The sequence below is a fragment of the Podarcis raffonei genome, chromosome 10 (assembly GCF_027172205.1).
Source record: "Podarcis raffonei isolate rPodRaf1 chromosome 10, rPodRaf1.pri, whole genome shotgun sequence".
NCBI classification, from domain to species: Eukaryota; Metazoa; Chordata; class Lepidosauria; order Squamata; family Lacertidae; genus Podarcis; species Podarcis raffonei.
In genome coordinates this window covers 61382417-61398417 of record NC_070611.1, presented here as the reverse complement: position 1 = coordinate 61398417, position 16001 = coordinate 61382417, and the positions used below count along the sequence as shown (strand labels likewise).

Here is a 16001-nt window from a genome sequence, read left to right as displayed (position 1 = left end):
TTCAAATAATTTAATTCATGACAAAACCTAATTACTGTCAGGTAATACCCTGTCAGCTTTAATGCATTTCATCAGTCATAATGAAAAGAAGAGCATTTTATGACCCATCTAATTATCATTACATTTTAGGGGGAAATGAATGGCGTGGAGCTGAATGTTAACTATTCTATTTTATTCCTTTACACATGTGGTTTGGCATATTACTCACCAACTCCCCCCCCCCCTCTCTTTTTATTTTAAAAAGATCCCTTGATTGGTGGAGTGGGAGCGGGGAGAAAGAGGGAACGATTGCAATTAGATGCGGAGCTGTTTGTTACACGCGCGCACACGCACACACACAACGCCAAAAGTGACAAAGTGCTTAATGTCTATTGCAGGATGGTGTTGACACCGGGTATCTTATTGCCACAGTCCAAATAGAGTACTAATTACTGCGCATGATGTCACCGTAGGCAGAGGAATAATCCCATCATTTAATTAGTTGAATGATTTAAACAAAGATTTGCATAGATGCACTAATCAGTTGCCATGAATTACGGAGGCGCCGTTGCCAGCGAGGGGTAACAGATCATGGCGGGGGGGTGGAGAGAGAGAGAGAGAGAGAGAGAGAGAGAGAAGGAGAGGAGGAGGAACGGGCAGAGGGGAGAGAAAAGAGCGCGCGAGAGAATTTCATCTCCTTTAACATAATTAATTTAATTGTCCTCATTAGCTGTACCATTTGTTCTGATTTTATTTCTCCCTTTCTTCACACATAACCTCTCCGTCTCTCTCTCTCTCCTCCCCCTCATCTTGAATGCGTTGGCTGAGAGAGAGAGAATGAGAGAGAGAGAACGCGCGCGCACACTTTGCTGGGTCACTTCAGAGAGGGGCAGGCGGGGTGTTTGTAGATGCAGCGCGTAAACAGAGGCGGTCTGGAGGGTTCCAGGCTGGGATGAAAACTCGCCCTCTTGCCTGAAAGGGAACCGGGTATCAGGTCTCGGCTACCGCCTCTCCCTCGTCACTTGTGCAAATCGGATCAACAGGAAGCGTGTGGGGGGGGCGTGCTGCTTTTGGGGGGGCGCGCGCACACACACACACATCCACGCGCGCGCGTTCCTGGATCAGAGTGCACTTTGGGTTTCGCAGCGCTTGAGCATGAGTGCCAGCTTGCTAAATTAAATGAAGAACTGTCCTAGGCAGAGGCGCGGGGGGGGGGGGGCAGAAAACCCAGGAGTTAAGTGTGTGCCTTCAAGAGAAGACACATTGCACCTCTGCTTTGGCTTTAATTATTATTATTATTCTGATCAGAATTGCTGGATTATCGGGAGGGGGAGGAAGAGGGGAAAGAGAAGAGAGTGAAGGAAGGATGTCAAATCTCTCCAAGGCCTTAAAAGCTTTTCTTGGGGGTCTTGAAAGCACCCTCTCTAATAATAGGTGTCATTCATTTTTTTTAAAGGATGGGGAATTCTAAGCTGACATCTTAAAAAAAAAAGAGGCTTTGTGACAATCTTAGTGTGAGGCTCCTAATGGCAGACAACAGAGGAACACTTTGAAGTCTGCAAACTGCATTCACAAATTCTTAATCGGTTTTTACCCCCCTCTCCCCCCTTCTCTACCAGCTGTGGGTTTGACTCTTAAAAAATAGAAGATGCCGGGGGTTCTGAGATGGTGGTAGTTATTTACACAATAAGTAGGCTCAAGCCTGAAAAAGGCAAGATATTAAGGCACGGCAGCTGACAAATATTTAATATCCTATGTTTTTGAGGGTGGGGGGTAAGGAATCAACATCTGATTGCAGTTTGTCATTTAAACACCTCTATTGTCTCCAGTGCCTCTGTGATGCGCCTTTGCTCAGGGCAGCAGTCTGGGGCAAGAGCCTTCCTATAGTACATGCTTACTCAGGAGTAAGTTCATCGGGACTGACTCCCAAGTAAAGTGCCTTTGCTTTGGTTCGATGGAGCATGGAGAGGAATGGTAGAACGCATCTCTGTCACACCCCTTTATCTCCCCCACCCTAAAAAAAAAGGAAAAAAGAAAAATTGAAAGGATCCTTTAGCTCGGCCCAATACAGGCTTTCAAACCACGTGCAGTGGGATCTACTGTTTGTGCAAGTGTCAAAATGCAGAGGAAACTGGAGGTCAAAGTGCGGTCTTTTGTCCGCACTTCTGTAAAAGCGCGCTATTGGCAGTTCCACAGTTAGCGCGGAAAAGTTTTGTTGCGCACGAAAAGGAAGACTTTCTTCTCACATAACGGTCCTGAAAGCGCCACTCTAATCCTCCCCCCCCCCCGCTTCCCACCACTACTCCTCTCCGGCCACATTCTCATTTTTTCTCGAGAGTAAGAAAGCAGTGTGTGTGACCATGCATGGGTGCTGAGGTCTGCAGACGTTGCGGAAATGGTGTTTAAAACTGGGTGAGCCGAGACGTTTTGCTCACCCACTTAGGACAGAAGAAAACCAGCCAGCCCGATGGGGAGGGGGGGGTCAGGGGGCGTTAGAGCCCTGCAGCCGGATCCTATGAATGCTTACTGGGAAGCAAATTCAAACCAGAGGCTTCTTCACAGGTTAAAGCTGCGCTTCGGTTGGGCAGCGCGGAGTTGCTCTCTCTGCGCCAGAGGTCACTTTGCGCGTGAGCCGGTGGGTCGCTCGCCGGCTGCCGCTGTCCCCGCTGCTCATGTCTAGCATATGCATATGCTTTTCTTTTCCATTCCACCCTCCCGCTGACTTGAACTCGCAGGCTTGTAAATTTTCACCCTGGGAAATTAGCGACAAAGCCCAATCTGTCTCCCGGCTGCTTTGCACTTTGCGAGAGGGAGGTTGTTGCAGAGCCGCAGATCGAGGGGAGGGGGGGCGCGTTGGAGAGAGGGAGGGAGGGAGGGAGGAGGGAAAGGGGGAGGAGGGGGGACGAGAAAGATAGGAGGGGGCACATATGAGAGAGTCGCGGTAAATAGCCTGAAACCGGCCACGAGCCGCAGCTTCGAGCTCGCACGTTCACACGCTCTCTCTCTCTCGCTTTTGCAAGCGCGCAAGCGGCGCTTGGCTGTCTCCCTAATAACAAGAGTGACCTTTCCCCCTTTGCTGTATTATGTCTGGCTGGTTAAGGGATTGCGTCCTGCAGTTGATACAGCCTCTGACTTCCTACAGCTCGGCTCCAAGCACGCTGCTTTAGGTAAGTTGCCTTTTAAACGGGGGTGGGGGGTTGGTTAGGGGGTGGGGGTGGAGGAAATAAAGCCCTGGACTCCGGAGATCCACCGATGCCTTTCCAAATCTCTCTTTCTAGGTAGGAGGACACCTGTAGCTCTGCCGAGGCCAACCCAATTAACTTGGCGGCTCCGTGAGGACTTCATGATTATTATTAATAATACCAATACTAATAAAAGCCAGAGACAGGCAATCGCGTCCTTGCCATCCAACCCTCCCGTCCTCCTTTCCCTTATTACTTTTCTTTCCTGTCTGCAAACAATGCTCCTTTCTGACCTTCCCGAAAGGAAGAACCAGCTCCATCCAGAGCAGCGCCGGGGTTTCTTGAACTCACCTTGCCTTGCTTTTAATTGAGAAGGTAAGTTGAGGCAGCGGTGTCCACGCCAGCTTGGCCCCGGGGGCAGATTTTTTTTTGGGGGGGGTCCTGTTCTTTCCCCCCGCCCTCATAAAGTCGGGATCCTGCTCCTCCTCCTCGACTCTTTCCCGTCTTCTCTCTGCTCCGCAACTTGGGGCTCCCCAGCTCCTCGCTCTTTTTCCCGCGGCGTGTGCGTGCCTGTGTGTTTAAATCAGGGGAGGTTTTCCTTATTTTTATGATGACGAGAGAGAGATGCGAGATCGGGGGCTGCAGGAGGCGAAAGAGCGGCGCGATTGGAGGGCTGGCGAGCAAGAAGCGCAGGCGAAGTTAAACAATGAAACGAGAGCAAACGCCCGCTCGCCCTTTCCCTTGAACCGCGTCGCCAAATCCGGCTGGCGCGCTCCTGGTTGCCTAACAGCGCGAGCGTGAAACGCGATGGTGAGAACCGACTTCATCTCTCCCTTTCCTCCTCCTCCTCCTCCTCCTCCTCCTAAGAATCGGATCCCTTTTCTTTTCTTCCTTGCTCCCCTCGGTTTTATTTCTAATGAAGCTTGAAGGGAGGGAGGGGGAGGGGGGGTCCTGTCTTTTAACCCTAAGCGCCCTGCAATTTTTAGTGGGAGAAAGGCCACCTTTTGCGCATGGGTTTTCTCTACTCGGTGCAGCCTTGGCCGAAAATGAGGAAAGAGGTTGGGGGGGGGGGAGAGACGGGACCAATCCGATGGGCAATTGTGATATCTAGCCCTCTTTTTCTTGTGATGGTGCATTTCTCCTCTCGGTCTCTTCCCCCCCCCCCGCCCGGCCACCCCTTCTCTGCCTTAGAGCCCGAGACAGGCTTGTGCAAACGCTGCATGTGACGGTTTAATCAAATCCATTTGTTACCGCCGAGCTTAAAAAGAAGACCGCGGGGGCGGATAGAGTTAGGGACGCATGTGGCTCTTTGTAGATCGCCACCACCATTGCAAAGATAGATGTGTGTGCGTGTGCATAATCTCGCCCGCTTGCAAGTGCCTGCCGTGTGTGTTGGTAGAGGTGTCGCTTTTTCCAGCAGTCTCTTCCCCCACCCGCCATCCCTCCACCCCCTTTCCAAAGTGCTCTGCACAATAGCCCTGTTCTCTCTTCGCTTTCAACGCAAACCTCTTCCACTTGACCCAAACTACGGGGAGGGACACGGACACACACACACACACACAAACACACTTGCCGCTTCTTGCTTTGCTCAATGCGAAGGAGCTACCCGAGAGTCCTTAAATCAACTCATGCAGAAAAAGGAGAAAAGTTTCGGTAAGGTTGCCATCGATTGTTTCGTTGCTCTTTTCTTAAATAGATATTATCTCTCCTCCCTTACCTTGACGAGCGTTGAGCAGACGTGCATTTTCAGTCTGGATGTTTTGGAGAGGAGGAGGAGGAGATTTTGGGGCATGGAGGGGGTAATGCCTTTCCCCCCTGACTTCAGCTTGTGTTATGAAATGCGCGCTGCCGCTTGGTTGGGTAGGCGAAGGCTTTCATATTTTATTTTTAAGCCAGTTATTTATTTACTTTACTTTAGGTGAAGCGACCGCAGAAAGCTGCGAAACACTTTGCTCCTTTCCACCCCCCCCCAAGTCCCCCTTCCGCTGTAAAACAAAACAACATAACAAAAGCCAGCCCACACGCCATCCTTCTTGTGGCTTTGCAGGGGTGGGCAGAGAAATTAGAGGCGCCTGGCTTGTAGCTAACATTGCACGGGGGGGGGGGGCTTCTTTGTTGTTAAAGAGAGTGTTTCCTCTGTCGTGGCTTTTTTATTTTTTTTATTTTGCATGTGAACTGCATCAAAATTGAGCTCACTCTTGCAAATCTCTTGTTGGCCTTTGCCAACCACTAGCACTTTGCTGCCATGGTAACTGTAATTAAACTGATAAGAGTGGAAAAATGTCAGTATCTCTCTGAGTCTTACAGCTGCATTGGAAGAAAGGAGGTGGGGGCTGAGAGAATAAAAATTGGCTTCCAGCAGCACCACATTGAATTGGGAGAGGTGAGGTTGGAGGGGGAGAGGGAAAGAGAGGATAGGAGGAGGAAATATTGTGTATTTAAAAGGGTATATGGGTAAGGGACTTTAGGAAGAAAATATCCTCTTCCTCTACATCTTGGGGAGGGGTGTAGAGGTGTTGGCCCTTGTCCAACCTCCCAGCTCTTTAAGAAGGGTTACAGGGAAGCTCTTAGGCCCCCAACTAGCTCTCAGAAATTTAGACGATCATGACAAGTTGGGGGAAGGAGGGGGCAGCGCTAAAGAGAGGCAGAATGAAACCTTTTGTCGTCTTGGCAGTTGCCAGATTCTTTCTTCTGAATTGGTTCTCCCAGCTGTGGGGCTGCTGCCTGTCTTTCCCCCCTGCCACTCACAAATAAGTTAGAACACTTTCCTCAGCCTCTCGCTTCAACGGTGCTGTTGCAATATATATATATATATATATATATATATATATATATATATATATATAAAATAATAATAATAGTTTGTGGGGAGGGAACAATTAAAGTGCAACGTAGGAGTGATTTAAGGTGGTGGTGATGTTCCCGGGTGCTAAGGAGTTGCAGTTACTTTTGTTGTATGAACTACAGAATCTCGCCCTCTGTGTGTGTATGAATAGCAGAGAACAAGAGACCACAATGGAAGCAATCGAGCGTTAGGCTGGCTCACAATGCGATCCAGGCAATTAAAAGCTCACCAGAGTTTTTAAAATGAAATGGCCCCTGCTTCTTCCTGATCACCATGCTGCACAGGCTATTATTTGTGCATCTCTCTTTTTTAATTATGCTTTCCCTTAAACTGTCAAACAACTCAGAAGTAGCAGGGGCCTCGGGGGCAGAAGGAAAATTTCCAAGCACAGTCGACCTGAATGACTGACTCCTGAGCTGCTGGGAGTAAAGTCTTTGTTTATTTATCAAAATGCCTTTCTTCAAAATAGGCCTCCGCCCCTTCATCCCAAACCTCTCTGAATAATTGTGTGTTGTGGAGGGAGCTCTGAACGGTTGCTTTATTGCTTTTGATTGGTACTTCCCCTAACCACAAAACTTTGATATTTCTGTTGTTCGCGTGTAGTCTGAACATAATGTAAGAAATCCATAGTGGGAAAACACCTTCATTAGGCCAAACTGTTGCAAGCAAACTGCTGTTCCTCTGGCTAGATGGCGAACAACTTGTTTTGTTTACTGTCTTGCCTGATGAAGTGTTCTGGTGAACTCGAAAGCTTGCACACTACTTGGTTAACATTATGGCAACTGGCTGGCCTGATAAATGTATTGCTTTGCCATTTCCCTCAAGTGGACTTCGATTCTTCTTCTTCTTCTTCCTATGGTCCAGCATGGCTACATTGTTGCTCTTCCATTTTTAAGTTGTAGCATCTTAGCTTCGGTTGTGTTCACAGTGGATACAACCGAATTATTTTTTAAACTTTGGAGCAAGTACCGCCTAAATCAATATGACTTACTTTTAAATAAACATGCATAGGATTGTTTAGGTACTTAGGAGGTATCTAGCAGAAACTGTATAGTTTTGCCTCTAGAGCAAGCCTTGGTCACTTACCGTACATGCTGACTCCGAAGTGTCCTTCTAAATGTCCCATTGCTTTTAAAAATACCAGATGTAAATTTCTGTAGGGTTATGCTTCATGTGGAAATATTGTATGCAGTAAACATGGTGTGAACTTTATTCCTAATGATGCTACTGGGGTGAAGGAAACAGCCATAGTTCAGTTGCCTTAAATAACATTTGCGGCAAAGTTGACAAGTGTTTTAAGACGGAAGGATTAAGCTATGGAGCAGAGTTCAATGCTTGCTCATTTTTGATGCCCAAGCAATTGGAGACAAGTCAATATTTTCTTTTTGGCATTCTCGTGCATTATATGTAAACCACCTCCACCCCCACCCCATCCTCCTGATTTCAGCAGGAGTTTGTGCTTAAAGTGACCATTGAGATCAATGGGCTTGAAAGACTTACCTGTAGGAATCTTAACAAAAAGCTTTAATCTGCATGCCCAGCGCATTGCCTGCAACATCAGCAGAGCATCCTAGTTTATGTGATGGTTTCATGCACCTCATTCCCAACCACAAACTGGTGCAGCGAGTCTTGAGCCCTATAGGATGGGCAGAAGTTTCAGGCTTCCTTGTACTGCGAATCCAAAATTGAGAGTGTAGTGAATGGGGGGGGAAAGGCTGTGTTGGGCAACAGAATTGTCTTAATCGGCAAAACCTCCACCTTAAGCCAAGCAAGTCTAAGGTGACTATTTCTCATTTGAAAACTTGGCAGGCTATTGAGCTGTGACTGTATTAATGTCAAAACCACAGCTCTACTTATAAAAAAGATGGCCAGTGGTTTGCTATAGTCTTCAGAGAAACCTGGCTTTGATTTAGCACATGCCACTTCCTAAACTGAAAGTTGGGTTGGGTATTGCTTTTTTTTGCGTCGGATTTTTTCCTTTGTGGGTTTCCTTTGCATTCATCTAATATGGCAAGAATGGCTGTCTAAAGTAGTGCTGTGCCAAAAAAAATATTCTGCGTTGTATCCCACCCCCACCCCTGTTCTTGATAAATTAATATGAAAAGCGGCTGCATCTGAAAAACATCAAAAGGGAGAGGGGAAATTTGGTGAGAATCAGAGTTGGAAGGGACCCCCAGAGACATCTAGTCTAGCCCCTTGCAACTGCAGGAATCTCAACTAAAGCATCTATGACAAATAGCCATCCAACCTCTGCTTAAAAACCTCCCAGGAAGGAGAGTCCACAACCTTCCATGGGAACCTGTTCCACTGTGAGATCCTCATGGAGGAGGCATTTTGTTGTTGTTGTATGTAACTTTCATTTCACATGGGAGTGTTGATGTGAATCTTTCATTCTACAAATACTCTGCCGGCTTCTTGGATGCTCTGGCTTCCTGAAAGCCTAATGACCTCCTTGGCTGGACTTTGCAGTAAGCGCTGGAATGCTGGGAGGCTCTTTGCCATGCACCTAACAGCTGCTGCTGTTTTTTGTTTTGAAGGAAAGTGTTTTTAGTTTTAAAGAAATTAGCGTGGGAAGGTTTTTTGTTTTGCTTTTAAGTGAAAGAAGAACTTCCCTTGCTCAAGATCAGTGAGCCTGCTGATCTCAAAGGAAGCTGCCTTATAGTGAGCCAGACCATTAGTCCAGCTTGCTCAGTATGGTCTCTGACTGGCTCTTCCAGGGTTTCAGGTAGGGTTCCTCTCCCAGCCTTAGCGGGAGATGGCGGGATTTGAACCTGGGACCTTCTGCATGCAATTTTCAGTTCAGGAGCTATGACCGTTCTCGGGAACTCAGTAGCCATTTTCATGAGCTTCAGATTGGAAACCAGGGAGATGCCACGAGACTACTCCTCTCCTGGGACATTTCCAGATAAGGACGCATAGGCAGCTGGGGGAGAGTATGGGCAGAGGACTGGGGAAGTGTTTAATGGAAATAAAACTCGCACGTCACCCCCTGCCTCAACCTTGCACCCACTGAAATTCTGAAAGGACCTGCAGTGAAACAGAAAAATGGAAGCATATTTTGGGGAGAGGGTTTTTTGTTTGTTTGTTTAAAGAAATTGGAGGGAAAGTTTCTGCACAACCTCAAAAGATGAGCTATATTCGTATGCAACTATATTCGTATCCCAGTATAGCTTTAGGGGCTAATCCCATGAGTCAAAATCCTTGGGCTTACCTGAGTTGCTGCATGGCCTTAAGACAAGTCACTATCTCTCGGTTCGATCCCACATTATGAGAATAATATTGACACATCTCGCAGCATCGAGGATGTAGAAAGTTATTTGAACACTTAGAATCATAGCTGTCAACGCTTTCCTTTTTTTTAAAAGGGAAATTCCCTTATTCTGAATAGGATTCCTTGCAAGAAAAGGGAAACATTGACAGCTATGCTTAGAATGTGCTACATAAGTGTTAGGCACTCCTTAGGTTTGGGGTTTTTGTGAATGAGTTGCTGTCATGTATATGCACTAGATGTGTCTTGCTGGGGAACAGGATCGGCGGCAGTGTCTCCTATAGCTGTATAATAGAATTAAGGAAAGCATAGCCAACAAGGGACCCTCCAGAAGCTAATGGACCACAACTCCCACAAACCCTGACAAAGCTGGCTGGGGCTGCAGGGAGTTGAAGTCCAAAAACTCTGGAGTCCACCGTCTTGGTTATCCCTCGACTAAGGAATGTTTGCGATGCTTAAAAGTAAAGGGACCCCTGACCATTAGGTCCAGTCGTGGCCGACTCTGGGGTTGCGGCACTCATCTCGCTTTATTGGCCGAGGGAGCCGGCGTACAGCTTCCAGGTCATGTGGCTAGCATGACTAAGCGCTTCTGGCGAACCAGAGCAGCACACGGAAACGCCGTTTACCTTCCCGCCGGAGCGGTACCTATTTATCTACTAGCACTTTGACGTGCTTTCGAACTGCTAGGTTGGCAGGAGCAGGGACTGAGCAACAGGAGCTCACCTCGTCACGGGGATTCGAATGACCAACCTTCTGATTGGCAAGTCCTAGGCTCTGTGGTTTAATCCACAGCGCCACCCGCATCCTTAGCAGGACTTAAAAATTTGGGTGTGACACTTTGGTATCCCCATTTCCTGACACTGTGGCTTTTTGACTGAAGGGAATCCTTTTGTGGTTGCCTGGGCAGAACCCTACTTTTTATCCTTAACGCCTTTGTTGCATTTCTCCACAAAACGGCTGTTTTCTACCTGCGGTTCTGAGCCAAGCATTGCTTGTTCGATCTTCAAATTCCCATGCCTGCTTCTCTGATGATAGATGCTGCCTGCATCTGGCTGAGGCGATGCTTAAGGTAAAAAAAAAATGCTGCTTCTGCCATTGCCCGCTGCCGTTTGGTAAGACTATGGGAACCCTGGTTTCTAAAGAGGCACAATATGTAGAGGTTGGTGCTAATGAGGTGTTTCTCACCTCTTGCAAGCAAGCAGCAAATAGAGGTAAACCTCTTTATCACTTTTCCAGCCACCGCATTCAATAGAAAGCGCGTCAAATGCTGTGTAGCATGACCTCATCTGCAATGTGGATCTTGACTATTCTGCATCCGGCTCCACTTCTCCTTAAGAAAAAAAAATAGTTCCTTCAGCTGCAGGGTGTCTGCCAAATTGCCAGGCAACCCCTGCTGACTGTTCTCAGTCCAAGGTTCTGTTCCATAGGTTTGCTCCTCGAAAAGTACTCCCCAAGTCAGTGCCATAGCTGGGGGGAAGAGCCAGGACTTTTGTCCCAGGTGAAGACTCCAGAGGGGCGCCATTGAGGCTTCCAGCCTGCCAGCTATTTACTCTCTGTGCTGGACACACAATTCTACTGTTTGGAGAGACTCTCTTTTCTCCAGCCTCTTTTAAACAACAAACATGAGCAACCTTTCTTTTTCTTCTTTCTCAGAATTGGCCGTGTTTTAGGCTACTGAAGTCGGGTTGTTATTTTTAAAGCCAATTAAACATGGAGGAACTCGTTAAGCTTCAAAACTTTTGGGGAAACTGGTTCTTGACATTTCTAAACCTTCAAGTGCAAATCTTGAGTTCAGCTGAAGCCTCTGGAAGCTGCCCTGCTGTAACAGAAACATTGACAAATAAAATCTTGCCTCCTTTTTATGCAATGTGTGCCTTTAAGAACAAATGTGCTGAGGTGTGTGTGTGTGTGCCAAACCGAGTCTTTGACCCAGGTGAAAGAAAGCCCGGTTCCACCTCTGTCCCATTTGCAGCTTTATTTATTGGTTTTCAAATTACAATTTTATTAGTTGTTGGCCCTTTTCTTTCTTCCTTCAGGATTCTTTGCTTCGCTTTCTTTCAGAAAGGTGATGGGGTTAGAGGCTGTGTTGCAGAAATGTGAGAATGGGGGGCCTGATGTAGAAGGAACATTTGTTGTTTAGTTGTTTAGTCATGTCCGACTCTTCGTGACCCCCTGGACCAGAGCACGCCAGGCACTCCTGTCTTCCACTGCCTCCCGCAGTTTGGGCAAACTCATGCTGGTAGCTTCGAGAACACTGTCCAACCATCTCGTCCTCTGTCGTCCCCTTTTCCTTGTGCCTTCCATCTTTCCCAACATCAGGGTCTTTTCCAGGGAGTTTTCTCTTCTCATGAGGTGGCCAAAGTATTGGAGCCTCAGCTGCAGGATCTGTCCTTCCAGTGAGCACTCACGGCTGATTTCCTTCAGAATGGAGAGGTGTGATCTTCTTGCAGTCGATGGGACTCTCAAGAATCTCCTCCAGCACCATAATTCGAAAGGAATTCAGAAGGAACATAGGAACCTGCTATATACGAGTCAGAGTGTTGGCCCACACAGCTCAGCACTGTCTCCACTGACTGGCAGCAGCTCTCCAGGGTTTCAAAGAGGGACTCTTGCCTAGCCCTATCTGGAGAGGCTAGGGTTTGAATCTGGGACCTTCTCTGTGCAAAGCAGATGTTCTGCCCTGAGGCAGTGTCCCTTCCCACAGACTTAGATTTTGTACACATGATACCTTTGAAGCACATTCAGAGCACATGTATTCTCTCAAAGACTTCTGGGCTTTCACCACTCAGAGTTGCAGTTGCAGGGCCCACAATTCTTGAAAGGGAAAAGATGTGCTTCCAATGTGCTTCAAAGTTATAGTGTGTACACAGCCTGGCTTAGTTTTTGGCCAACTCATGTTGAAGGCCATGTAAAATACAGCAAGGCATATATTTAAAACATTCCTCCTGCCGCTGGGGGGGGGGGGGAATCATGGAAGCTGTAGTGAAATGTGTTCAGAATTGCAGTTTTGTGAGGAGTAGACTAATGTTTCCAGGATGCTTTGGGTGAGAGAGTGGGCCTTCAATTGTGTTGTGTGCCTAGCCTGACTTAAGAACCTGAATTCTTTTGCAGTAGCTCTTCATATGAATGAGGAGTGTATGTTAGGGGAAATGTCCTAGCTTCAGTTGTAGGGAAAATGCAAAGGGTCCCTTGTGGCTCCAGGTAGGGCTGGAAAAGGCCTCTCCCTGAAACTCTGGAGAGCTGCTGCCAGACCGTGTTGACAATACTGAGCTAGATGGACCAGCTGCCTGAGTTGGAACAAGGCAGTTTTCTATGTTCCTTTGTTGAAGACTCTACCTATAGTGCTTGAAATAAGTTCATTGCCTTTGAGGCCTGAGGCCCCTTCCTGGGTGGGGAGAACTTCCTGGGCATAACGCATGCTGGTGGACCCTTATAAACAGGACCAGCCCAAGGCATTTTGCTACCTGAGGCAGGAGATCCTGTTGCCCCATCTCATCCCAACCTCATCTCAAGTGTCTCTTCCTGGGAGTAACAGTAATAATAAAAATTTAACCAACAGTGCTTTCCTTCCATCGCACCCAAAATCCCCTGCCTGGGGCAGCTGCTTCACTCTGCCCAATGGTAGGGCCAGCCCTGTTGGGCTTACCTAATGGCAGCACTAGTGGTAGCTAGCTTGGAGCTGTCCTTTAAATTTCCTACAGTGTCCTAGAACACAGTCTCTCATCAACCTGCTGCTCAACGGATTGTTGGAAAAGGGAGGACAGGGATGGATGGATTTTGCAACATGTCTAAATCTCTTGGTTGTAACAATATCTCAAAGCGGTTTGCAAAAAGAAGCAAACAATAACATTACTGAGTAGCAAAAAAACCAGTTAAAAGCCACAATTCCAAACATTTTAAAAAATTAAATAACCAAGCTCAAAAAGCAGCTCAGAACACATGTCAACATTCTAATATCTCTAGACAGGTGTGTCTAAATGTTTTTAGCAGGCGCTGAAAAGAGTACAGTGAAGGCACTTGCCCAATGTCAATAGTTTGAAAGTGTGAGCTCGCTGCCACACTAAAAGATTGGCTCTTTACAAATGTGGAATGGGTGTTACATGGCTCTTTCAACAGTGCCAATTTCTGTAGATTGATCAGTTGAGTGGGCACCTAGGGGGTAAGGCAATATCACAAGTAAATGGGTCAACAGTTAACACTTCCAGAGCTCTGGCACCTTGGCAGTTGCCAAGAATGACTTGCTGTGTTTGCGGGCATGAGAGGGAGAGAGGAGAGCATAACAAACATGGGTAGAGCTGCTATCGCCCCAGATTGCACCCTGTTCCTTCTCGCAGGGTTATGTTCTGGTGGGCAAGAGACTGAAGATCAGCCTTATTGTCATGTGGGGCTCCTATGAGTCTATACCTATGTACACACACTGCATGGCGATAGCACAATGGAGAAATGACTTCTGTGCAAATGAGTGAAGAACTCTTTCTGGCAAGAATGCCTGTGTGCATTGAGTAAGTGGCCTGCCACCATTCCCTAAGCTCTTTGGCAAGAATGCCATGAAACAAATCCAAAATAGGACAGTGTGCCACCACTCTAGTGCGCTTTGCAGTGTGTGTGCCACCCCTCTGATAGATTGGAATAGTCTGGCATCATAGTCAGGGAGTGGACTGAAGCCCTGATCATAATAAGAGGCTGCTGGATCAGGCCAATGCAAATCTGCCTTCACATGGCAGTTTATTCCATTTCCCTGACCTATTTCCCAACTATTAATTTCTGCATTAGTTTTGAGCTTTCGCATGATGTGAAAGCCACTTCCAGGAAACTAATGGACTGTAGTACATGCTTAGTGCTCATTTCTATGTTGTTTCATTCCAGAAAAAAATCCATTTGCAGCCCACTTAACCTGGAAAATGGCAAGAGTTAATATGGCAGAATTTGGGGTATATTCTGCCGCACAGTTCTTCCCTGTTTTGTTTTTTAACGGGGGAATAGGTCTACAGTTCCCAGACTGTATTAACAGTCAGTCCCCTGTTCATAGGGAATTCTTGAGAATTGTGGCTCTGTGAAAGGAGTAGGGGATCTCCTAACAACTGTCAGCACCAGTAACAAACTACAACTCCCATAATTCTTCTGGAGATACCCTGACTGTGCAAGCTGGTATTGTGGTGCTTTAAAGGTGAATGTGGCCTAAAATGGTTCTGGTTATCAGAATAGCGATGACTTCCCAGCGCTCTCAGAAGCATTAAGAGTTCTGTTAGCAAATTTATGTTTCCCAATCTCTGGTCTACAGTCAATGTGGATGGAATGAAGAGGATCAGGGGCGCATCAGTGCCATACTCCATGCCTGTGGATTCAGCCTTGCAATTACTTCTCAATGCTGGTTTTACCCTGCAGCTGCTTCTAACCTCAGTCTGGCCAAGGGACAAAGCAGTTTTTGAATGGATTGGGAGGCTGCACTTGAAGAGAAAAAGTACACACCCACACCCCACAGATTTTTTCTTCTTCCCCTTTAGAAATGCATGCTACCACCAATTTGGTGTTTACGTAGCTAAAGGAGGGTTGTCACACCCACCCACCCTCATAGCTGTCAACGTTTCCCTTTTTTAAAGGGAAATTCCCTTATTTCAAATAGGATTCCTCGCAAGAAAAGGGAAAAGTTGACAACTATGCCCACCCTACTTTCTTCAAAACATGTAGCTCTGCTCTTAGGGACTCTTCTGCAAAATGGGGCTGCTAAATCAGGTGGCAGCTTTTAGTTTGTACCATAGTAGAAAGAAAAGCCTTGCGACGTTGCCCGTTTTCTACTGAACCGTTCAGCCAAATCTGTTCTTTGGAATATTGGAGAATTTTCTGCCTGTGCGATGGAACCAATATTGTTGGATGTGGGCAACTCCGCTAGGAAAGATGGGCAGCACATTGTTCTGTATGTAAAATGGGCAGGGAGAATCCCTTCGTCCTTCACGAGCCTGTATTGAAAGACTACTCTTTAGTTACCTCCTTTAATCAGGATATTAGGAAATGCTGAGTCCCTTTTGGAAGAAGGGAATAACAACTGAACAGGGCTTTTGGAGCAACTTGCGCACTGAATGCGCCTTACCCTTAGAGCAGTTCTGTGCATCAGTTTAATTCAACTTCCTTATTATTATTTCATTATTATTATTATACATTTATTAATAGTTGCAATTTTTCCTCCACTTGCTTTCAAATCTGTGACTTTAAAATTCACTAGTTCATCTGTTATGGTGTCTGACTTTCTTGCTCTATAAAGGTGATGTGCATATTGCTTGTTGTATCCAGCGATTGTGTGAGCTGAAGGCAGTTCATGTGGTTGATCTTTCCATTCTGCACTCCTCCTTCAGCATTGTCCCGAAGGTTAGGAAGCCCTCCTACACAATGACGGTTGTTTTAATTCTTTAAACTGATTTAATCCTGTAATTATTATTATTATTATTATTATTATTTTATTATTTACAAATTCTCCTTTACGTATGTCTCAAGGAAATTAACCATCATACGGTCATACCTCAGTTGAACAGAATCCATTCCGGAAGTCCGTTCAACTTCCAAAATGTTCGGCTCCCAAAGCATGGCTTCTGATTGGCTGCAGAAAGCTCCTGCAGCCAATCGGAAGCCACAGAAGCCCTGTTGGACGTTTGGCTTCCGAAAGAATGTTCGAAAACCAGAAACTCACTTCCAGGTTTTGATCGTTCAGGAGCTGAAACGTTCGACTCTCAAG

At 46.7% G+C, this 16001-nt stretch overlaps 1 protein-coding gene across 5 annotated transcripts in view; it reads left to right on the top strand.

Annotated features, from left to right (window-relative positions):
- Positions 1-16001, top strand: part of LMO3 (LIM domain only 3) — a 95246-nt gene that overhangs the window by 1486 nt on the left and 77759 nt on the right. Inside the window, exon 1 of one of the 5 annotated variants that reach the window (XM_053404557.1) lies at positions 2918-3146. The exons of 1 other annotated variant lie outside the window; for it this stretch is intronic. Coding sequence is in view for 1 of the 4 variants with exons in the window: in XM_053404552.1 (XP_053260527.1) it covers positions 4502-4814 (313 nt within the window). In the remaining 3 variants the exon portion in view is untranslated. Of the gene's footprint in view, positions 1-2917; positions 3147-3257; positions 3537-3855; positions 3972-4379; positions 4815-16001 lie in introns of those variants that run through there. 3 more of the 5 variants (XM_053404556.1, XM_053404554.1, XM_053404552.1) reach the window with 3 other exon arrangements.